Raw genomic sequence first — 24,824 nt, forward strand, 5'->3', positions numbered from 1 at the left:
CACTGGATCTTTGGTTCCACCATAATGAATTTTGAGTGGACATACACATTTGAATGATAGCACATAGTTACTCAGATCTTTGCTTTCAGTATTTTATTAGAATTGTCAAGCGTGACATTTTGTGTATCTCTATGGTGAGAACATAATGCGGATTACCATGCTCTCCTTACCACCCAAAATAGACTTATGTTTTGAAAGTGATCACTTTAGGAGTCCATTCCAGAGACTCCAGAACCAAACCAGAAAACTCATCCTTAAAATCCTGTTTCTTTAGAACAAATTTTAGTACCAAAAATTTGGTACTCTCCAATCAGAATAATAGAAGGAATAATACAAATCCATACAATCAAACTAATTGAAAAAATTATGCATTCACACACACATTATAGGAAATAGGATTAAGGGATTATAGGGGTAGATAAGTACAAATATGCAGGGGGGCATACAAGTTCAAAACCTTAGAGAGTGTTGGAGCTCGTGTCTGGGTTATGCCAAAGAATCTCTAGCAGTATTCAAATACCTTCTCTACAGCTGCTCCTTGCTGCCTTATGAAATTTTTGTCACAAATTGCATCTTTATATATTTTGTGCCCATAAACATAGTGATATAATTAATATTTTATGCATTTTGAAAACCGTGTATTGAAAGTACTGAGGTTATGAAAAAATTCAATTATACTTGCTTTTAAATTTATTTTTGAGGTTCCTTTTATAACCTTTCCTTATTTCCTTTTTAATAATTAATTTACTTGATTTAATTATACTTTTATGTTTATGTGAAAAATAACCAAAGGCTTTATGTATAATGTGGTCTTCAAGCTAATCAGTTTGATCTCCACAAATAGTTTAATTGCTTCTTCCCTAGGACAGTGAGATCAGGAGCTGTAGATAGTCTCCTGAGAACAATCTCCCGAGGTCTCAAGTCTGCATGATTCTCTCCAGATCTCCATGTGCTAGCATTTCAAATCCCAATACGACTCAAAATGACCTGTTTTAGAAGGAACACATTCAAGGTCTTCCTTGGTCTTCCTTATTCATCTGCATGACAACCATTGGTAGCATATAGGGACCTTCCAATCTGAGGATTTGCTGTGAAGATTCAACCATGATGAGGCAAACACTCAAAGATAAATCACACAGACTTTTAAATGAGAACCTCTAGATATGATGTTTCATAGTCCTCCTTTTATTTGTTATTTATAGACTCAATTCTGAGAATTACATGAAAGAAGTAATCTTACTATGTTTATTTAAGGAGGAGGTAAATGGTTCTTCCAAGACCACAGAGGTAAGTCACTGTAGCTCAGAGTGTGAGCCATGTCAAGGTTCTTTTTCTCCATTTTCCAAGCCCTAAAGAAAGGGAACGTTGGGACCACTACTGAAACAGAGCTCCTCTAATAATCTTGTGCACAGTCCACGACTGATTATGATTTCAGAATCCCTGTTCTGGATTGAGTGTTCTTTGTCTTCAAGGAAACTGGTAAGCTTTTTTATTCCATAAACATTTCAGTGAGAAGGAGGGCACCTACACCTATCATAAGATATTTTTGAAAAGAGGAATTGATAATTTCAACATGTTTCTAAACATAGTGAGATGAGTTTGGGGTATAAATGAGAAATTTTTCATAGAAAGTAATCTGGTGACTCTGATGACAATTTCTACTTATAGGTCCAAAAATCTGAACAAAAATGAAGAGCCGGGATGCTGTGATTGATTAAATAATAATTTCAATTTTGTTCACTATGTCTGTACTTCTCACTGGAGTTAAACAAACAAGACAAATAACAGAAGAATGAATTGATCTGATTTAAGCTATAAAAGGGTTCTGAATGAATCACTAGGCTGTGAATTGCATTGTAACCTTTTTCTCAAAATCTCATGCTTGCTATTGCTAGCACCTCTACACATGTGGACAGCGATGTGGATAAAAGTGGAGACTTTCAGTTAGGTTAAATGTCATTTTGTTATTGAATCTGGAGTCTTTCTCCTACCAAACTGTGCAATTTTAGAGTACTGTATAACTTTCCAAACCCTGAATTCACTAAGGATGATGTAAGAATAATAATGCTACCTTCATATCCCCCCACATATATGCAAAGTCCTTTTCACTGGTTGTAGAACATGGTATTTGTTAAAGGTGGACCTAGGTGGTAAAGGTTGCACCAAATGTGTTCAGGAGCTGACTTGAAACATGAAGTTGACAGAGGCTTAGGAGAAAGATGGCAGGGAACAGTGGTTAGTATTGGATGCATATCCTTCCAAAAGTTTCAGTTCCAAGAAGAAATGTAAAATATTGTTAGTACGCAAGGACAACTCAAAATATTTTACAATGAGAAGTTTGCCAACAAAATAGATCTTTGTGCTAAAGACAGTCCATAAAATGGAAAGTTCCAAAGCTTATCTCTGTGATTTGGTTATGGCATGACATGAATGAGAGAAAGAATGTTTTAAAAAATGAATTCTTTCACACTAAAATATGGATTTCAAGGAAGAAATTTTTAAAAGGAATGGCTCAAGGAATTTAAGTGCAGTAATCACGTGCTTCGAGTAAGGACTGACTCAGACACACAGAGAGCACAGAAAATTTCAGTGGCCCTAGAGAGGGAGAAAAGGCAAATTTGGGGAGAGACGCTTCAACACTCTAAAACCTCATGTGAATCTAAAGGTCTGCAGGTCAGTGTCCGCCTTGAGGAACCAACTTAGAGACATTCCACCCACCCTAATAATAATACTGTAGTTCTTCCCTTGTTGTGAATCATCGTATTCTGTTCTCACAAAGATACCTGACAGTAGCCATCAGTAATGTATTCATTCAGCAGGTAGAAATATGATGTTCAGGGAGGGGAGTTAGGTTAGGACCGATGACTGCTAGGAAGTCAACGGTCAGATTGATACGCATGCTTTCCATGCACTTAAGCTCTGTATCTGCGACGTTTGGTGACGTGCCTGCTCTCAACTGCCTCTGCAGTTGGAATACACTCCCACCACACCAATCATTCCACAAAGCCTAATAGGCATACAGAGATGTGCCATGATGAGCCAAGAATTAAACTTGTCTCAAATTATCCAAAGTTGCTTTCGACCACACCAGTGTCACCGTGCATATGTCTTGGTGACAGCAAGCTTGAGATTGTTGGGAAAAGTTAAAAACCAGGTCAGCCTGCACTTGTTAATTCACTTAGGACTCTTGAAGATAAATGGATTATTTCAACCTTATGTTTGTTTGTGTGGTTATTTTTTTCCCTAAAGAGAGACAAACATAGTAAACAAATGAAATTACTACCTAATCACTGAGTTCACTGTGAAACCCCAAATACTGAGTTCAAACCAAGCAGACAAGTGATAATCGTAAATCCAACTGGCTATGAATTCGTTATAAACCATTAGACTGAGTAACCACTAGGTATGAGTTAATGGTTGGCATGAGTTTAGAGCAGCAATCGCCAATAATACCTGTGTAAATATTAATAAATTCTCAAGCACTAGAATTCAGCAATCAATCAAGCTCCTAATATTGTTGAGAGAATAGTAGACACCTATCTAACATGTTCACAGCATTTCTTGGCAGACAAGCAACATAGAAGTGTCAGCTTTTAGTGTGTCAGAAGAAATGAATGGATACAAAACTTTACCAGAAAAATAATTTTGCTCAGGATATCAAATAGTCTACATCTCAGTTAAATACATGAAATATCATATAAATATCATATAAAATCCAATATTGAGTAAAATATTGAGTTAAAATCCAATATTGAGTTAAAATTACTCAGAATCATACCATTTAACCTTCTAGGTAAGTAATTAAAAAATTAATTTTTAAGCCCACATGTTTTCTGGAGTATCGTGAAGTTTAAATTATTGGAACAAGAAAGGTTACATATAGTATTTATAATTTCAATTTCAATTCATTTTTAAAAATCATTCTGTTCCAAAGAATCTAGAGATTCTCAGACAACATTGATGGAGAACAGGACAGAAGTGACGGAGTTCATCCTGCTGGGACTGACCAGTGACCCAGGTCTGCAGCTTCCCCTCTTTCTGACGTTCCTGCTCATCTACACCATCACTTTGACTGGGAACCTGGGGATGATCCTGTTGATTGTCTTGGACTCCCGTCTCCACACTGCCATGTACTTCTTCCTTGGCAACCTGTCTCTGGTGGACGTTTGCTACTCTTCAGCGGTCACTCCCACAGTCATGGCTGGGCTCCTTGTAGGCAATGAGATAATTTCCTACAATTCTTGTGCCGCTCAGATGTTCTTTTTTTTTTTTTTTTTTTTTTTTTTTTTTTTTTTTTTTTTTTTTTTAATTTTTTTTTTTTTTATTTTATTTTTTTTACGTTTACATAGGGTAATGATGTTTATTATATTTTTTCCCCTCCCCCCCACCCCTCCCACCCCTCCCACTCCTCCCACCCCTCTTTTCCCTCTACACAGTCCTTCTTTCCTTCATTCTTACTGCTCTCCTTAGCCTAACTCTAAACCTAACCCTAAACCTAATGCTAGCCCCTCCCACCCCCCATTATATGTCCTCATCCGCTTATCAGCGAGATCATTCGTCCTTTAGTTTTTTGAGATTGGCTTATCTCACTTAGCATGATATTCTCCAATTTCGACCATTTGCCTACAAATGCCATAATTTTATCATTCTTCATTGCGGAGTAATATTCCATTGTATAAATATGCCACAGTTTCTTTATCCATTCATCAACCGAAGGACATCTAGGTTGGTTCCACAATCTGGCTATGGTGAATTGAGCAGCAATGAACATTGATGTGGCTGTATCTCTGTAGTATGCTGCTTTTAAGTCCTTTGGGTATAGGCCAAGGAGTGGGATAGCTGGGTCAAATGGTGTTTCCATTCCAAGCTTTCTGAGGAATCTCCACACTGCTTTCCAGAGTGGTTGCACTAATTTGCAACCCCACCAGCAATGTATGAGTGTTCCTTTTTCACCACATCCTCGCCAACACCTATTGTTGCTTGTATTCTTGATAATCGCCATTCTAATTGGGGTGAGATGAAATCTTAGGGTAGTTTTGATTTGCATTTCCCTTATTACTAGGGATGTTGAACATTTTTTCATATATCTGGTGATTACTTGTACATCTTCTTCTGTGAAGAGTCTGTTCATTTCCTTAGCCCATTTGTTGATTGGATTATTTGTATTCTTCGTGTAGAGTTTTTTGAGTTCTTTATAGATTCTGGAAATTAGCGCTCTATCTGAGGTATGGTTGGCAAAGATATTCTCCCACTCTGTAGGCTCTCTCTTCACATTTCTGATAGTTTCCTTTGCTGAGAGAAAGCTTTTTAGTTTGAATCTATCCCAGTTGTTTATTCTTGCTTTTATTTCTTGTGCTATGGGAGTCCTGTTAAGGAAATCTGATCCTGAGCCAACAAGTTGAAGATTTGGACCTACTTTTTCTTCTATAAGATGCAGGGTCTCTGGTCTGATTCCGAGGTCCTTGATCCATTTTGAGTTGAGTTTTGTGTAGGGTGAGAGATAGGGGTTTAGTTTCATTCTATTGCATATAGTTTTCCAGTTTTCCCAGCACCATTTGTTGAAGAGGCTATCTTTTCTCCATTGCATATTGTTGGAACCTTTGTCTAGTATGAGAAAATTGTATTTATTTGGGTTTGTGTCCATGTCCTCTATTCTGTACCATTGATCTACCTGTCTATTTTGGTACCAATACCATGCCGTTTTTGTTACTATTGCTTTGTAGTAGAGTTGAAGATCTGGTATTGCAATACCCCCTGCTTCGCTCTTGCTACTGAGGATTGCTTTAGCTATTCTAGGTTTTTTATTCTTCCAGATGAATTTCATAATTGCTTGCTCTATTTCTGCGAGGTACATCATTGGGATTTTAATTGGAATTGCATTGAATCTGTATAGAATTTTAGGTAGTATAGCCATTTTGATGATATTAATTCTGCCTATCCAGGAACATGGGAGATCTTTCCATCTTCTAAGGTTTTCTTGAATTTCTTTCTTTAGTGTTCTGTAGTTCTCATTGTAGAGGTCTTTCACCTCTTTTGTGAGATTGATTCCCAAGTATTTTATTTTTTTCGATGCTATTGTGAATGGAGTAGTTTTCCTAATTTCTCTTTCTGAAGATTCATCACTTATGTATAAAAATGCGTTGGATTTATGAGCATTGATCTTGTAACCTGCTACTTTACTGAATTCACTTATGAGTTCTAAAAGTTTTCTGGTGGAATTTCCAGGTTCCTCTAAATATATAATCATGTCATCAGCGAACAGGGATAGTTTGAGTTCTTCTTTTCCTATTCGTATCCCTTTAATTTCTTTGGTTTGTCTAATTGCTCTGGCTAGAGTCTCAAGGACGATGTTGAATAGAAGCGGTGAAAGAGGGCATCCCTGCCTTGTTCCAGTTTTTAGGGGGAACGCTTTCAGTTTTTCACCATTTAGAATGATATTAGCCATGGGCTTAGCGTAGATGGCCTTTATAATGTTTAGGAATGTTCCCATTACCCCAATTTTTTCTAGTGTTTTGAGCATGAAGGGATGCTGTATTTTATCAAATGCTTTTTCTGCATCTATTGAAATAATCATGTGATTCTTAACTTTAAGTCTGTTGATATGGTGAATGACATTTATTGATTTCCGAATGTTGAACCAACCTTGCATCCCTGGGATAAAACCCACTTGATCGTGGTGCACTATCTTTTTAATATATATTTGTATGCGATTTGCTAAAATTTTGTTGAGAATTTTTGCATCGATGTTCATTAAGGATATTGGTCTGAAATTTTCTTTCCTTGATGTGTCTCTGTCTGGTTTAGGTATCAGGGTGATATTGGCTTCATAGAACGAGTTTGGTAGGGTTCCCTCCTCTTCTATCTCATGGAATAGTTTGAGGAGTATTGGAATGAGCTCTTCTTTAAAGGTTTTATAGAACTCGGCTGAGAACCCATCTGGTCCTGGACTTTTCTTTGTTGGTAGGCTTTTGATGACCTCTTCTATTTCATTGCTTGAAATTGGTTTATTTAAGTTGTGTATGTCCTCCTCGTTCAGTTTAGGTAGTTCATATGTCTCTAGAAATTTGTTGATGTCTTCAAGGTTTTCTGTTTTGTTGGAGTATAGATTTTCGAAATAGCTTCTAATTATGTTTTGTATTTCACTCGTGTCTGTTGTGATGTTTCCTTGTTCATTCCGAATTTTAGTAATTTGAGTTTTCTCCCTCTTTCTCTTTGTTAGTGTGGCTAAGGGTTTATCAATTTTATTTATTTTTTCAAAGAACCAACTATTTATTTTATTAATTTTTCCGATTGTTTCTTTTGTTTCGATTTCGTTGATTTCGGCTCTGATTTTAACTATTTCCTGTCTTCTACTACTTTTGGTATTGGTCTGCTCTTCTTTTTCTAGTGCTTTGAGCTGTAGTGTTAACTCGTTTATTTGTTGATTTCTACTTCTTTTTTGAATGCACCCCATGAAATAAATCTTCCTCTAAGTACTGCTTTCATAGTGTCCCAGAGATTTTGATATGATGTGTCTTTGTTCTCGTTTACTTCTAAGAATTTTTTTATTTCCCTCCTGATGTCTTCTGTTATCCATTCATCATATAATAGTGTATTATTTAGTCTCCAGGTATTGGAGAAGTTTCTGTTTTTTATTCTGTCATTTATTTCTAATTTCAATCCATTATGATCTGATAGAGTACAAGGTAGTATCTCTATCTTCTTGTATTTACTAACAGTAGCTTTGTGGCATAAAATATGGTCTATTTTAGAGAAGGATCCATGTGCTGCTGAGAAGAAAGTGTATTCATTCTTTGTTGGATGGTATATTCTATATATGTCCGTTAAGTCTAAATTGCTGATTGTGTTGTTGAGATCTATAGTTTCTTTATTCAATTTTTGTTTGGACGATCTATCCAGTGATGAGAGAGGTGTGTTAAAATCGCCTAGTATTATTGTGTTGTGGTCTATTTGATTTCTGGAATTGAGAAGGATTTGTTTGACGTACGTGGATGAGCCAATGTTCGGGGCATAGATATTTATGATTGTTATGTCTTGCTGATTTATGCTTCCCTTAAGCAGCATGTAATGTCCTTCTTTATCCCTTCTGACTAGTTTTGGTTTGAAGTCCACATTATCTGAGATGAGGATGGATACTCCAGCTTTTTTGCTGTGTCCGTGTGCATGGTATGTTTTTCCCCATCCTTTCACCTTTAGTCTATGGGTGTCTTTTTCTATGAGATGTGTCTCTTGCAGGCAGCATATTGTTGGATTTTTCTTTTTAATCCAATCTGCCAGTCTGTGTCTTTTGATTGATGAATTCAGGCCATTAACATTCAGGGTTATTATTGTGATATGATTTGTATTCCCAGTCAATTGACTCATATTTGTTTTTGACATGATTTGGTTTCTCCTTTATTTGGCTATTCCTTTAGGCTAGCGCCTCCTGTTGCTGATTTGCATCGTTGTTTTTCATCTCTTCCTCATGGAATATTTTGCTGAGAATGTTCTGTAATGCTGGCTTTCTTTTTGTAAATTCCTTTAGCTTTTGTTTATCATGGAAGGATCTTATTTCATCGTCAAATTTGAAGGTAAGTTTTGCTGGGTATAAGATTCTTGGTTGGCATCCATTTTCTTTCAGGGCTTGGTATATGTTGTTCCAGGCCCTTCTAGCTTTTAGGGTCTGGATTGAAAAATCTGCTGATATTCTTATTGGTTTCCCTCTGAATGTAATTTGATTCTTTTCTCTCGCGGCCTTTAAAATTCTGTCTTTATTTTGTATGTTAGGTATTTTCATAATAATGTGCCTTGGTGTGGGTCTGTTGTAATTTTGTATGTTTGGAGTTCTATAAGCCTCTTGTACTTGGTTTTCCATTTCGTTCTTCAGATTTGGGAAATTTTCTGTTATTATTTCATTGAATAGATTGTTCATTCCTTTGGTTTGTTTCTCTAAGCCTTCCTCAATCCCAATAATTCTCAAATTTGGCCTTTTCATGATATCCCATAGTTCTTGGAGATTCTGTTCATGATTTCTTACCATCTTCTCTGTTTGTTCCACTTTGTTTTCAAGGGTAAATATTTTGTCTTCAATGTCTGAGGTTCTGTCTTCCAGGTGTTCTATCCTATTGGTTATGCTTTCTATGGAGTTTTTAACTTGGTTTATTGTTTCCTTCATTTCAAGGATTTCAGTTTGGTTTTTTTTCAGTATCTCTAACTCTTTATTGAAATGATCTCTTGCTTCCCGTATTTGGTCTTTTAACTGTTGATTGGTGCGATCATTTAATGCCTGCATTTGCTCTTTCATCTCCTCCTTCAATGCCTGCATTTGCTCTTTCATCTCCTCATTAGCTTCCCTGATCGTTTTAATTACGTACATTCTGAACTCCCTTTCTGACATTTCTTCTGCTGTGCTGTCATTGGGTTTTATTGATGTAGTATCTAGGTTTGTTTGGGACATTTTCTTCCCTTGTTTTCTCATAATGGTCAGTTGTCAGTGGGACCCTGAGATGTTGCAGTTTTCCACTATTGGCTTATAGTGTCCCAGTAGATTTCCAGTGTATCACCTCCCAGCCTTCAGTAGCCTGATGTCTTGGAGGAATCTGATAAAGCAGCTCATTCGAAGAATACTGCCCCTAGCCTCCTACTGGTTCCACGTTTTGGAACTGGCTCTGTGCGGAAATGCTCTCACTGTGGGCCTGCACCGTGTAGCTGGCCGTGTGGGAAGAGCCCACTGCCGGAGTGTGGAAGACTACCTTGGGAAGACTCAAGCTGCCCTGCCCGGCTCTGCTAAGCCACCTCTATCTGGGCCTGCCACCCGGGCTGAGCTTTACCCAGTGGGCAGACTCACCCGTGGCTCCACTTCAGTCCAAGTCTCTCAATGCCTCCCCTTCTTAACTCCTGGGTTGTGGAGCGACCGGAGGTGCAGTCTCCCTCTAGGCCGCCATCTTGGATCGCCCCGTGAAGAGAGCCCGCAGCCGGAGTGGGCAGAGCCGCCTGAAGAGGTCTCCGGCTGCCCTGCCCTTATCCCTGAGGCTGACTGCAGATCGAGGCTCTCCGCTGGTTCTTTGCAGGAGTACACTGCACTGCAGGGGCTCCGGGACTCGGAGCGTGCTCTGTTCAGACAGGCTCTCACTAGGGGGCCAGTTCCGTTCCGAGAACCTGGAGAAGCTGGCTGTGTGGGCGGGGCCCACCGCCGGAGTGCGCAGGACTGCCTGTGGATGACTCTAGCTGCCCTGCCCGGCTCCGATAAGCCACCTCTATCTGGGCCTGCCACCCGGGCCGAGCTTTACCCAGTGGGAAGACTCACCCGTGGCTCCACTTCAGTCCGAGTCTCTCAATGCCTCCCCTTCTTAACTCCTGGGTTGTGGAGCGACCGGAGGTGCAGTCTCCCTCTAGGCCGCCATCTTGGATCGCCCCGTGAAGAGAGCCCGCAGCCGGAGTGGGCGGAGCCGCCTGAAGAGGTCTCCGGCTGCTCTGCTCTTATCCCTGAGGCTGACTGCAGATCGAGGCTCTCCGCTGGTTCTTTGTAGGAGTACACTGCACTGCAGGGGCTCCGGGACTCGGAGCGTGCTCTGTTCAGACAGGCTCTCACTAGGGGGCCAGTTCCGTTCTGAGAACCTGGAGAAGCTAGCTGTGTGGGCGGGGCCCACCGCCGGAGTGCGCAGGACTGCCTGTGGCTGACTCTAGCTGCCCTGCCCGGCTCCGATAAGCCACCTCTATCTGGGCCTGCCACCCGGGCCGAGCTTTACCCAGTGGGCAGACTCACCCGTGGCTCCACTTCAGTCCGAGTCTCTCAATGCCTCCCCTTCTTAACTCCTGGGTTGTGGAGCGACCGGAGGTGCAGTCTCCCTCTAGGCCGCCATCTTGGATCGCCTCAGATGTTCTTTTTTACAAGCTTTGCTACTGTGGAAAATTACCTCCTGGCCTCAATGGCCTATGATCGCTATGCAGCAGTGTGTAAGCCCCTGTACTACATCACCACCATGACAACCAGGGTGTGTGCATATCTGGTCATAGGCTCCTATTTCTGTGGTTTCTTGAGTTCCTCCTTCTACATTGGGGACACCTTCAGTCTCTCCTTCTGCAAGTCCAATGTTGTCCATCACTTCTTCTGTGATATTCCAGCAGTCATGGCTCTTTCTTGCTCTGATAGACATGTTAATGAGCTGGTTCTTCTTCCTGTGTGTGCCTTCAATGTGTTTTTTGCTCTTCTTATTATCTTAATGTCCTATATACTTATTTTTAGCACAATCTTAAAGATGCGCTCAGGTTCAGGACACAGGAAGGCTCTGTCCACCTGTGCCTCCCACTTCACTGCAGTCTCCATTTTCTATGGGACTCTAATCTTCATGTACTTACAGCCCAGCTCTAGTCACTCCATGGACACTGATAAAATTGTTTCTGTGTTCTATACTATGGTCATCCCCATGCTCAACCCTGTGGTCTACAGTCTAAGAAACAAGGAGGTCAAGAGTGCATTCACCAAGTTCATTTGTTAGGCAGAATAATCTTTAGGAATTTGATTTTAAATGGGATTTAAAAAAAAAAAAAACCAAAAAACAAAAAAACCAACACCAAAACCAAAAACCAACCCTATATTCTTACCTCTTAGCCTTAACCCAGGTAATGAGTGACATATTTAAACCCACACTAAATTTGGGTTCCTGAAGTGATACATTTACTTCTGCATAACTCTGTTTTCAGGAAAAAGGGAAATATTATGTCTGGAAACACAATGTGCCTGATTTGTTGTCATTGTTTATGAAAATCTTTAGGAGGACTATGGATTATTCAATTATATCCAGGTAACTTTTTTACCCATGTCCCTATGAATGTGTGTACAACTGTGCAGGAGAAGTTCAAAACCAGGAAGTATGCATGTGGGCGTCTGTGAGGACACACATACACGCATGTGGCAAATTTTCCAGCATATATGTAATGTGACTACAGTGGTGGCTACTTTCATGTGTTGGTATGATCAGATTAGGGACATCTAGATAGCTAGTAAACCATTTTCTCTGTGTGTGTGTGTGTGTGTGTGTGTGTGTGTGTGTCTGCGAGGAGGTTTCCAAACGAGACTACTGCCTGAATCAGTAGACCTAGTGAAGAAGCTGTGTGCTCATCACAGTGTGTGATCCTTATCCACCACCTCCAGAGTTCAACTGAATAGAAGAGAAAGGTGTGGAAAGGACAGATTCTCTCTCTCCCTCCCTCTCCTTTTTCCCCTCTCTCCTTGCATTCAGCCATCCTTGTCTCTCACTCTGGACCTCAGATTCTTGGTCTCTGATAATACACTAGACACATCTCACCCCACCCCACGCTCCTTCTCAGCCTGCCATCGTGGAATGCCAAACAGCACATCATGGATCTTCTTGACTTCTATAATCACATGAGTCTATATTTATAATAAATCTCATTCTCATTTGTCCATACATATACTAGTGATTCTGTTTCACTGAATGAAAGATTATGACTTAGTAGTCAGAGAGTAACATTTTATTTGCATGCTGATTGTAAATTTATATCTTATATACTCTTTTCTTTCTAAACTCCTCTAAGAGTATCTATTCATCTGAGGGGAAAAATTTTGCTATTAAAAGAAGCACGTGCTTCTTTGAACACTTAATGAGAGCTAAATAAAGCTGGTACCTTGTATGAATAAGCATTTCTGTTTCAGACACTTTATACAATTATCATGCTCATGTTTTGATTTTCAAAGGCATAAAGTAACTAGATTACCAAAAGTGTTGACAAAAAAATAAAAGCAACTTTAATATATCCATGTATTACTACCAGTTTTCAGACTACTTAAAATGCAACCTGAGAAAACAATATTACTATTATTGCTGTCATTTTTCTTTCTGCCAAAGCTTAGCGATCGCTATTGCTGCACATTCGATCTTTACATATTTGAGCTCTTACTCTCTACTGGCACTTCCGCAGTCTCGCACCCCGTTCCGCACTCACTTATTTCTTTGCTACTTTTTCACAACTTCAATCATGCTTCTGCCTCTGGGCTTTGCACTCTCTGTTCCCTGTGAGGAATAATCCCCAATCATTCAGACCTTTTCTGAAAGAGGACCCTGTCACAAGCCCTCTCCTGTGGCTCCTTTATAAAATATTCACTTTTATGGCACCACAGAAACTCTCCCCTTATCCTACGCCATTCTTCACCAATCCCATGAACCTTTACCTTCTGTGTATTTGCTAGCTTGTTCCTTACTATCTTCCCCAATGAGAATATAAACTCAAAGAGAACAGTCACTTTGTCTGTTTTGTTCAAGCGTGATCATTGCTAATTGAATAAATGTCTATGTATAGTAGAGTCTCAACAGATGTTTATTAAATGAATATAAGAATAAAGTTCTTTGCTTAATTGAATCAACATGTTGACCTTTGAATCATGGATGGTGATGGTGAGTTTTGCATTGGATAAACCTTCCAAAAGATAAATAAGCAGTGCATTCACAGGGACAATTAGTTTTCTGCTTTTCTGAGACTTTTTTCCCCACATTTTCTGTCAGTTCTCACATGTTACACTTTTAGACAAAGTGATTTTCTGCAAATCTCATTGTGGAGTAGATCATTTCAAAACTCTTGCAATGTTGCCTTGAAAGTGATATCTCATTAAATGGCAAGTAATACGACATTTTAAATGCTTCATTCCTGGTTATATTTTAAACATTACTTTAGGAATGAAAATTGTACATTTAACTGAAATGATTCTAAATGTGTGTGGAATGTACCCCTGATGGTATTTCTCACCAGTAAAACTAAGGTACACCCAATATGTTAGTGTAACATATTATATTCAACTTTTTAATTTTGATCCTCAGAGCGTTTGGTATTATGCAAAATCCAACCCTTCATATGTAATTTGTTGTCACTAACATAATAGACGTCTTAAACATCATGAGGACCGAGTGTGCTGAGATGGTCATGTATGCTTGTGGAACAGTGTAGTATAGCGCTAATATTCACTTCTGCATTTATCGTATTTCTCCTATTTAAATTAGTGTTCCAACAATTATTTAATTTTGCAATTATTTTGCACTTGTGGAAAAATTTGAAAGATAGTCCATAGTATGATTTACATGTACCACTCTGGCAGGGTCAATAAAGGATCAAAGATTTACAGGTTGATTTCTGAAATCTTACAATGTCTGTCTTTGAGGCCCATAAGAAGACTATGAAAAATGGATCAGATCAATCATTTTAAGAATGAGGAAACACTGGAGTTATCGTTGTGTGCCGGAAAGGCAATGTATGCTTTGAAAGGGAGTTAGAAAGATTTAACCATAGACAAAGAGGAGTTGGCAGTGTGACTGTGTAAGCAACATTGAAATAAAATTACACAGGCCATGGAATTTCAGTTACCACCACAGGATGGAAGGGGCAAGAGATGGAGGGTCCTCTTGAGTCTATGGAGCGACCACACCTCTCATGGACCATTGATTCCAGCTCTGTGAACATGTTTGTGTGGGAGAATTCACAAGAGAAGCCATCTGCTCTGACACTATTAATTTAATGTTTATACATTTGATAAATAGAGTCATATTTTCTCTTTCTCTGAAGTCATTTTTGGTAATGTGTGACTTTTCAGGAATTCAGGTATCATCTGTTATCCAATGTTATTCTTAATATTGTTACAATAATATTAGTACTCCACTATTAATATTAACATTCTTCTTTTTAAATTTATTTTTATTGTAAACAAATGGGATACATGTTGTTTCTCTGTACATGGAGTAAGGCATACCATTTGTGTAATCATACATTTACATAGGGTAATGTTGTTTGATTCATTCTGTTATTTTTCCCTTCCCCCCCACCCCTTCTACCCCTCTTTTCCCTCTATACAGTCCCTCCTTCCTCCAATTCTTGCCCCCTCCCCTCCCCATTATGTGAATGCACTTATCAGCAAGATCATTCATCCTATGGTTTTTTGAGATTGGCTTATCTCACTTAGCATGATATTCTTCAATTTCATCCATTTGCCTGCAAATGCCATACTTTTATTATTCTTTATGACTGAGTGATATTCCATTGTATAAATATACCACAGTTTCTTTATCCATTCATCAATTGAAGGGCATCTAGGTTGGTTCCACAATCTGGCTATTGTGAATTGAGCAGCTATGAAAATTGATGTGGCTGCATCTTTGTAGTATGCTGATTTTAAGTCCTTTGGGTATAGGCCAAGGAGTGGGATAGCTACAAATCGTGCTGGGAAAACTGGAAATCCATATGCAGCAGAATGAAACCAAACCCCTATCTCTCACCCTGCACAAAACTCAACTCAAAATGGATCAAGGACCTCGGAATCAGACCAGAGACCCTTCATCTTATAGAAGAAAAGTAGGTCCAAATCTTCACCTTGTTGGCTTAGGATCAGCCTTCCTTAACAGGACTCCCATAGCACAAGAAATAAAAGCAAGAATCAACAACTGGGATAGATTCAAACTAAATAGCTTTCTCTCAGCAAAGGAAACTATCAGCAATGTGAAGAGAGAGCCCACAGAGTGGGAGAAAATCTTTGCCACTCATACTTCAGACAGAGCACTAATCTGCAGAATCTATGAAGAACTCAAAAAACTCTACACCAAGAATACAAATACTCCAATCAACAAATGGGCTAAGGAAATGAACAGACACTTCACAGAAGAAGATCTACAAGCAATCAACAGATATATGAAAAAGTATTCAGCATCTCTAGTAATAAGAGAAGTGCAAATCAAAACCACCCTAAGATTCCATCTCACCCCAATTAGAATGGCGATTATCAAGAACACAAGCAAAAATAGGTGTTGGCGAGGATGTGGGGAAAAAGGTACACTCATACATTGCTGGTGGGGTTGCAAATTAGTGCAGCCAATCTGGAAAGCAGTGTGGAGATTCCTCAGAAACATTCTTATTTCTGTAAGGTGAGTAGTTTTATCCCTATTTCCATTTATAATTTTAGTAATGTGGGTTGTATCTCTGTTTCCTAATAGGTCTGCCAAGTTGTGTCATTCTGGAAGATCATCTACTCAATCAGTTTTCAGTTTTGCCATTTTCTCTACTCTACTCTATATTTTACTTTGCTTACTGTGCTCTAATATTTGCCTTTTTTTCTTTTGCTACTTACAATTTGATTTTTAAGTGTTACTTCCCTAGGGTTTAAAGTTCAACTATTTCTTTTGAGATTAGACTTAGTTTTAATGTAGTCACATAGACTTAAAATTTCCTCTGACAAATGCATTCGTTGCCTACCAAAACTCTGGTAGGATGTGCTTTCATTTTAATTTATTGCAAACTATTTTATAATGCCTCTTGTCATCTGTTTTTATCTACTGCGTGTAGTGTGTTCTTTTCATGTATATAGACATGATTTCCAGATGTAGTTGGTGAAGAAGTTTTATATGATTAAAATGTGTTAGCCTATTGCGACCTGGCCTTGGACCTACTATGTGGTTGTCTTAGGAGTGCTTCATTTGCAATTGAGAATTCCATTGTTCCTTGGCCAGGGCGTTCAGTATAATTCTGTATATGTTGGATTGTGGTGGTGTTCCTATCCTCTCTTTCTTATTGATCATCTCTCTACTCATTTTCATTCATTATTGAAAAAGGATTTTGGAAATGTGAACTTTAGCTGTTACACAACTGCAGGAGTCTGTTCTCCCTGCCTGCCCAGCAGAGGTTGCCGCAGTGGTTCTGGGAATCTGGGCCCTGCCAGCGCAGCTTACCCGCGCCTCCGCGAGCCTCCGCGAGCCTCCGCGAGCCTCCGCGGTCCGCCGCCTGCCTGGCTGTCTGAGTCTCCCAGGCACAGCCCGCTGCTCCAGCCAACATGAATGGGAACCACCTCTGCAGAGATTCCCAGATGGAAGCACATTTCTAATTGAATGATTCTCATAAACACAAAGACAAACACAAAAATCAAGAACACCAGCATAAAAAACAAACAAAAAACACACATGAGAAACAAAACAAAACAAAACAAAAACAAACAAACAAACAAACAAAACAAGGAGAAGGAGACCAGGAAAAATCCAAGCATAGAAACCGTGAACATAAAGAGATTCTGAAAAGAAACACTAAGGAGAAAACCAAAGGTAAAGATGGGAGCTCAGAAAAGCTGAAGGATAAACACAGAGACAGAGACAGGGAAAAAGGAAAGGAGGAAAAGATTAGAACCTATTATTAGAAAATAAAGAAGGAAAATGGCTTCTTTACTAACTTGTCACGAATTAAAGACAAGTCTGAGGAGGATGGCTATTTTGCTTCTAAAGAGGACATCAAACCATTAAAGAGAGCTCGAGATGAGGCTGATGCTGATTACAAACCTAAGAAAGTCAAAATGGAAGATATCAAGGAGAGGAAAGGAAATCTAGTGGAAGAAGAGGATGATAAATTGAAAAACCCTGAGAAAAAGGATAAAGGTAAAAGTTCCCGATCCAGAGAACAAGAAAAAGAAGCCGAGGAAAGAAGAGGAGCAGAAGCAGAAATGGTGGGAAGGAGAATGTTGGCCTGAAGGCATCGAATGGGAATTCCTAGAACATGGGGGTCCTGTGTTTGCTCCACCACATGAGCCTCTTCCAGAGAGCGTCACATCTTACTATGATGAAGTCGTGAAGCTGAAGAAGTAGCTACGTTCTTTGCAAAAAGGCTCAACCATGAATATACTACTAAGGAAATATTTAGGAAAAAATTTCTTTAATGACAGGAGAAAGGAAATGCCTAATGAAGAGAAGAATGTAATTGCCAATCTAAGCAAATGTGATTTTACTCATATGAGCCAGTATTTCAAAACTCAGAAGCTCTGAAGCAGATGAGCAAGGAAGAGACATTGAAAATCAAAGAGGAAAATGAAAAATTACCAAAAGAATATGGCTTCTGCATTATAGATGATATTATTGAATGAAAGTATGTCCTTTTAATTACATATTTTAGCAAGGGACATAATTCAGTCACCTCATATAAATTAATATACAACCAATTAGTTCATGTTTCTATTTTTTAGGGATAAAGTAGTCAAATAGCAGAAAATGTAGGAAAAGTAATAATATTTTGCTGTATGTGTATTTATATATTAATTCCACTTATTCACTATTTGATAATTACACTGGTAGCCAATAATGTGCATGCTTGTACGTACTTTGAAATTTGTAATGTGGTCCATTCTTTCCTTTAGTTGACTTCTACTTCCTTGTTGCTCCCTAGCCTTTCTTCACTTTTTTCTCTCTGTTTTCTCTTTACAACTCCAAGCATTCTCAAGCCTCAGGGCCTTTGTACTTGTTATTTCCTGTGTGAAATGCTCTTTTGTTTCAGGTCTTTGTAGAAATGTTACCTGTCATACTGTCCATCCCTGATCACTTTATAAAATGTCACTTTCTGTTCATCACATAAGATACAATCAAAATTTGAGTACAAGTACTCTGTTCATGCTTTTAGCTTTGACTCTGAGGGAGTTCAATATTATTAAAACTTAAGCAAAGGAATGTGCCTGCATAAGTAATTTTTTATCACAATGCAGTAGGGTCCTCAACATCACTGGGACTGAATGTATAAAGATGGTCATGCTGGTACTGGTGGAGACAAACATTCATTTCTGCATATATAGTGATATTTATCCCATTGAATGCACTTCAAATTATTGTTTTAATGACTATTGAATAATAGAATAATATCGGGATTATGGAAAAATTTCACAGGTAGCACAATGTCTAACTTATATATCAAACTCTGACAGGCAATAGTGGCCCCAAAATATTCACATGCTAATTTCCAAAATTTTTCAATATTAATCTCTGGGCCTACACAGACTGCAGATATGATTAGGTAAAGGATTTCAAAAGTGAGAGATCATCAGGAATGTCCTTGGACCTCCAAGTCAATCCCATATATCTTCATAAATGGAAGTCTGAAGGATTTCATTACATACAAAAGTGGAGTCAGCAATGTGACCGCTCAAGCAAGAATGATATAGTGGAACTGGAAGTCATGGGATGTAGTAGGCACGAGAGGATGAAAGGGGCAAGAAATAGAATGTGCTCTAGAGATCATAAGGGACAATGACTCTGACACTTTTGATTTGAGTTCCATGAGATTGATCTCAGACTTCTAATTTCCAGGACTGTAGAAGAATCAATATGAGTTGTTGTAAGACTCAACATTTGCAGTCGTTTGTTACAGCAGCTATGTGAAACTTATACAAACTCACACCTGTCTTCTTCTCATCATAATCACAAATTACTATTGTATGTGAATTGGGGAGACACGAAAAATAAAACCATCTATTTCTGGGAATTTTCACTTTTGGAAGATTACTTGTTATTAATTCAATTTCTTCCCAGTGATAGTTGTATTTAGATTTTCTCTTTCTTTGGAGTCAGTTTTGGTAGTGCATATCATTCCAATAATTTTTATTTTACCTATATTATCCAATATATTAGTGTACAGTATTCAATTCAGCTATAATCATTCTTATTTCCATAAGGTAAGTAGCTCTGTCCTCACATTCATTTGTGATTTAGTAATTGGATTTTCTCTACTTTTTATTATGGTCTAGAAAATTTTGTCTGTTAGGATAACCTTTCCACAGTTTCAGCTTTTGCTCATTAGTTTTCTCCATTCTTCTTCTATCTTCTTCTTCTTCTTTCTTTTTAAAAGAGAATCACTATTTTAATTTTTATTTTCTTCCTTCTGACACTTTCAGTTTAAGTCACAATTTTTAATATTAGGTCCTTAAAGTTTAAAGTTAGGTTATTCCCTTGGGGTAATTTGTCTTTTTCTAATATTCACATTTACAGTTATAGATTTCCTATAACCAGTACTGTTGCTAACTACTAAATATTTTGTTATGTTGTGATTTTATTTTATTTTTCTCAAACTATTTCAGAATATCTCCATTAATCTATGTTTACTCATTGACTTTTTTTGTTCTTCATATATATGAATATTCAAAGATTCCTTGTTATTGACATCTATAACAATTGCATTGTGGTTGGCAAAAATACTTTATATGATTTTGATCTTTGTAAATTTATTGAGACTGCTGCTTGGTCTAATATGTGGTTTATTCTAGGGAATGTTTCATCCACAACTGAGAATTCACTATTCTTGTTAACACTTGTTGGATTATGTGATTCACATTCTCTTCTTCTTACTAATTTTCTCTCTAACTTTTCTGTTCCTTATTATATTGAGGAATTCCTCTCACGTAGAACTTTCATTTCTACCTTTAATTTTGGTAGTGTTATCTTCATAAATTTTTGAGTTTCTGTTGTGAGAATACACCATCTTTTAAAAAGTATATTATCTTTTTCAATTGACCCTTCTATCAATATATATCTTTATTTCCTCTTTTAACAATTTTTGACTCACCATTCACTTGTCTAATAATAATCTCATTTGGTTATAAGTAGTATAGAATATAGAATGTTTTGCATACTTTCACTTTCATCCTAATCGTGGCTTTGAATGAACATTGGTCTTTTGTAAACATTAAACAGCTTAATCATGTTTTCTTAACATTAATTTCATTTTGTGAATGTTTTTAGGGTTTATTCACAAATAATTAAGCAATTAATTGTAGAAAAGAACTTACTTTGGTAATTTTGACATTTGCTTTTGTATGTCTTGTGAATTTTGTTCCTTGATTCTTCTTTTACATCTTCCTTTTGTGTTAACTCATTATTTGTTTGTTGTATGAATTTTATTCTTATCCCCTTTACAATTAATTTTCTTAGTGGTTTATTATTCAGCATTCTCCATAGAAACAGAACTACTAAGTTCTGTGTGTCTGTGTGTGCTTGTGTAAATATAATACAGAGAATGAGATAGGAGAGACAGAGACCAAGAGACAGGAAGTTCTACTATCAGAAATTGAATCTAGCTACCATGGAGACTGGTGAATGTAATAGGTAGTGTGACCTCCTGGTAAAGAGCCAGGAATGACTGACAGTGCAATAGTTCACAAGTCTGGGGTCACAGCATGAGACCCAAGAGCAAACTGTGCAATCAGTCCAAAGGTGCTCTATTGGAGAGTCCTCTGTCATGCAGAGAGCTGGTGTTGGTGCTATATTCAGGTCATCAGTGTATGGGGTGATGCTCATCTGTATTATTGAAGTCAATTTGCCTCACCCAGTGCTCACTTGTTTAAATGTTAATATTTTGTAAAAACACCTACGTTTTTTTCCAGCTTTGTTTTCTTTGTGACATAATACCTGAGAAAATCAACTTAAAGAAGGAAAGATTTTTTGGCTCATGGTTTCAGGGTTTTGGTCCATGTGTGGCTCTCTCTAGTGTTTCTGATCCTGTGGAGAGGCAGTGCATCATGGTGGAAGGACTCGGTGGAGCAAAGCTGCTCACCCCATGCAGCCAGGGTGCAAAGACGGGGAAGAGACTGTGGAAGAATAAATGATTCAAAGGATGCGCCAAGTGACCCACCTCTTCAAAGTAGGCCCCACCTCCTAAAGTTTCCACCACCGCCCAATATCTCCATCAACTGGGAATCAAACCTTCAACATACCTGCCTGTGGGATACAATCCAGATCTTTCTACCAAATTGCCTACCAAATTGGCAAATAAAAATAACACAACAATCGTCTATCCTTTATCCACTTAGTACATACACACATCACTTTACAACATACTTAATCTGAAAAATAATAGCAAAGGAATTCATCTATGTAAAATATTACTGTCCTGAGTACAACCCCAAACATATGGATCTTTCCATATTAGAGGATACAAAGCAATTGGATAACGTTCACTCCTATTCTTCACATCCCATATCTAAAGTTAACAGTATAGGACTTTAATAATGTGTTAGCTTTTTGTAGCTGTGACTAAAACACCTAACAAGATTTTAGGCTTATGGTTTCAGAGGTTCAGTCCATGGTCAGTCAACTTTATTGCTCTGGGATTGAAGTGAGTCAGAATACCATGGCAGGTGTGACAGAGGAAAGTTTCGCAGTTTATACCAGTTGGGAAGTAGAGAAAGAATGACAGGAACGGGACAGGGTCATGACATAGTCCCCAAGGGCACAACCCCAAAATCTGCCTCCTCCAGCTGTGTCCATCTACCCACAGTTACCAACTAAAAGTTCATTCAAATTATTAATCCACTAAATGGATTAATCCACTGATGAGGTTATAGCCGACGTAATCCAGTCTTTTCACCACTGAACACTGAGGCATTGCATAACACATGCGGCCATTCCTACATAAAAACTATAACAAATTCTGTGATCTGAAGCCAACACATTCAATGGTTCATGATAATGTCATAAGTGAGGGAAGAGAATACATTTTGATAAACGTGTACATTCATTAAAAATGAGGAAATTACTCATGATAATGACAATGTTTATTTCTTCCACTGGTTATGTTTCCATAACTAGTAGTCATAGTACCTACTTCCACTATCCACTTTTTTTACTCCCTTTGTATTCAGCAAGAAATTTTGTTGGCCATGGGTCTCTACTTGATGGGTTAATCTAAATCTCTTCTCTGAAAGTGTCTGGGACATTCATAACCCATCATGAATTGAGTTGCTATAGTCTTTCATTGCACTTAATCATTGAGAATAATAATAATAGACTCCAAAGTATCTCTTGTATTTGAGATATTATCTTCTATTATGAAATAATAGTCTAGTGTCTGCACATTAGCCAGGATAAATTGAAACCAGAACTGTAAACCAGAACTGTAAATCTGTTGAGTCATTCTTGTTTGTTTGGGATGGTGTGTTCCCTTGCTTTTTCATATTGCTTTTCTTTGGTGGCTGACCCAGAGGTGATATGCAGCAAACTTATAATTCAACAGCCACCTTGTGTATCTCCTGGTCAAATATTCCTCCAATCATTGATATCACTCCCATTTCCACCCATTGAGTCCTGGAACCATAAATCCTGGCAATTAGAGAAAAAGAACCATGTTTTGACTGATTCAGAGTTTATACAGCCTCCTGGAGAACTTTGCTGTATTTCAAAATATTGCACCAGTTGAAATTATAACTGAGACTTCAAAAGTCTTTAAGCCATTGTTTCAAGTCAACTGCTTCAGGATGATGGGAGACATAATTCACTAGTAAAGTCCAGGATTCTGCAGCCATTTCCCCACTTCTTTTCTGTTAAATGAATTATTTGGTCAAAATCATTACTGTGTGGAATACCATGGTGGTGTTTGTATGGCTTTCTATAATTCACGAATGGTAGTTCTGATAGAAGTATTAAGTACAAAAGGCAAAGTTTAATACATGGTGTCTTTTCTAGTATTAACAAAATGCTAGCCTCTGATGATGGACATGATTCAAGAAATTAACTTTCTACCAGATAACTGGCCGATCACTTCAAGCATGGTGCTATGTCATGTACTCAGGGTTGCTCTCAGCTGCTGGTAGATTCAGCATTCAGCAATGGCTGTCAGGCCATCTTTGGTTTGAGGAAATCAAACCAAATGCTTGTATATACTTCCTATTCATAAAGATCCAACTCTACCACTGAGAGAACTTTGGTCATTATCCCATGGTACAATAGCAGAAGTGATGGCTGAGAGGCTGACAGGTATCCACAGAATGAATTATCCTGCCCACTTGATTATTAAATCTGCCCAGTCTGTAAATACCCTTTTCATGGACATTGGCAGTAGGCCTAATATGTTCCAGGTTTTCATTTATTTGGAAGGTCTGTCCACAGAACTCACCTCCAAGTTTCTTTCTTATCAATATTTCAATCATATTTCTCTCATCTCTTACTCCACTAACAAACCACATCCTAAAGCCTGGGAATTGGTATATTATTTTGTACTTGGCTATTTCTTCTTCCAAACAAAATGTACTATATGTACTGCCCAAAGAACTGATCACTGAGTGGAAGTTCCTTAACCATTTTCAATCAGGGATATCCCATAGAAAGATATGAAAAGGAAAATCAATTTCTCTCTCTCTGTTTCTCTTTTCCCTTAAACTGAGGCATCCATGTCTCTCACTTTGTACTTCAGAGATACTGGTTCTCAGGACCTTGGTCTCCCAGACATTCACTAGAGACACCTTGACCCCATTTTCTCAGCCCTCCTGGTTCTCCCACTTGCAGACAGAACAACAAAGTCCTTCTTGGCTTCCATAAACACATGAGCCCATATCCATAACAAATCTCTTATCTATCAATATATGCTGTTGACTCTGTTTCAGGATAACCCTGAATAATAGAGCAGCGATTAGTAATAATAATTTAATGTTCAATTTGAATATTAAAATAAAAATTTGTATCATATTTTTTCATTTCTCTACTCTTCTAAGATTCCTCATAAAACAATGATGTACTATTAAATCAGAGTATGTGTTTTCATTGAAGGTTTTAGAGATACATAAATCTTGCACCTCAAATGAATTAATATGCCTGTTGGACTAAGACATTTTGTACAACCAACATTCTCATGTACTAATTTTCAAAGGGATGAAATAACTAGATTACTAAAAATATGGAAGACAAATAAAAGCAGTTTTACTATATTTATAAATACATTTTTCAGATTAGTTAAAAATTACTATGCAGAACCAATAATACCATACATTTTTCTTTATGCAAATGCCTTGGAATTGTTTGTTTCCCATCCAGTCTTTATTCTGAGTTCTACTGTCTATTGCAACTTCCCTAATCTTTTACCCCAGTCTGCACTCACTTATCTCCTTGCTCACTTTTCACAACTTCAATTATGTTCATGCCTCAGTGCTTTGAACTTTCCATTCCCATGAGAAATGCCCTTAATCCATTCCAATCTTTTCTGAAATGTTAGCACCTCGTGTCTCCTCACCTGCCCACTTGTTTAAAACACTCATTTTCCACTCACCACATGGACTGTCC

The 24,824-nt window shown here is 38.0% G+C and overlaps 1 protein-coding gene and 1 pseudogene across 1 annotated transcript; both read left to right on the forward strand.

Moving 5' to 3' along the window:
• The first annotated feature begins 3,960 nt into the window (after positions 1–3,960).
• LOC124958911 (olfactory receptor 5B3-like) lies at positions 3,961–11,477 on the forward strand. Its single transcript, XM_047517497.1, has 2 exons — positions 3,961–4,268; positions 10,871–11,477. Exons 1-2 carry the CDS (start codon positions 3,961–3,963, stop codon positions 11,475–11,477), a joined length of 915 nt encoding a protein of 304 aa, XP_047373453.1.
• Positions 11,478–16,804: 5,327 nt separating this feature from the next.
• On the forward strand, positions 16,805–17,878 carry LOC124959047 (DNA topoisomerase 1-like; annotated as a pseudogene).
• Positions 17,879–24,824: the final 6,946 nt, after the last annotated feature.

The sequence above is a fragment of the Sciurus carolinensis genome, chromosome 11 (assembly GCF_902686445.1).
Source record: "Sciurus carolinensis chromosome 11, mSciCar1.2, whole genome shotgun sequence".
In the NCBI taxonomy this organism is placed as follows: Eukaryota; Metazoa; Chordata; class Mammalia; order Rodentia; family Sciuridae; genus Sciurus; species Sciurus carolinensis.

Bases quoted from the DNA above. Each gene is read 5' to 3' on its own strand.
- LOC124958911 (XM_047517497.1), top strand. From the start codon at position 3,961: ATGGAGAACAGGACAGAAGTGACGGAGTTCATCCTGCTGGGACTGACC. The intron at 4,269-10,870 runs TTTTTTTTTTTT...GTTCTTTTTTAC, and splicing joins GCTCAGATGTTCTTTTTTTT to AAGCTTTGCTACTGTGGAAA.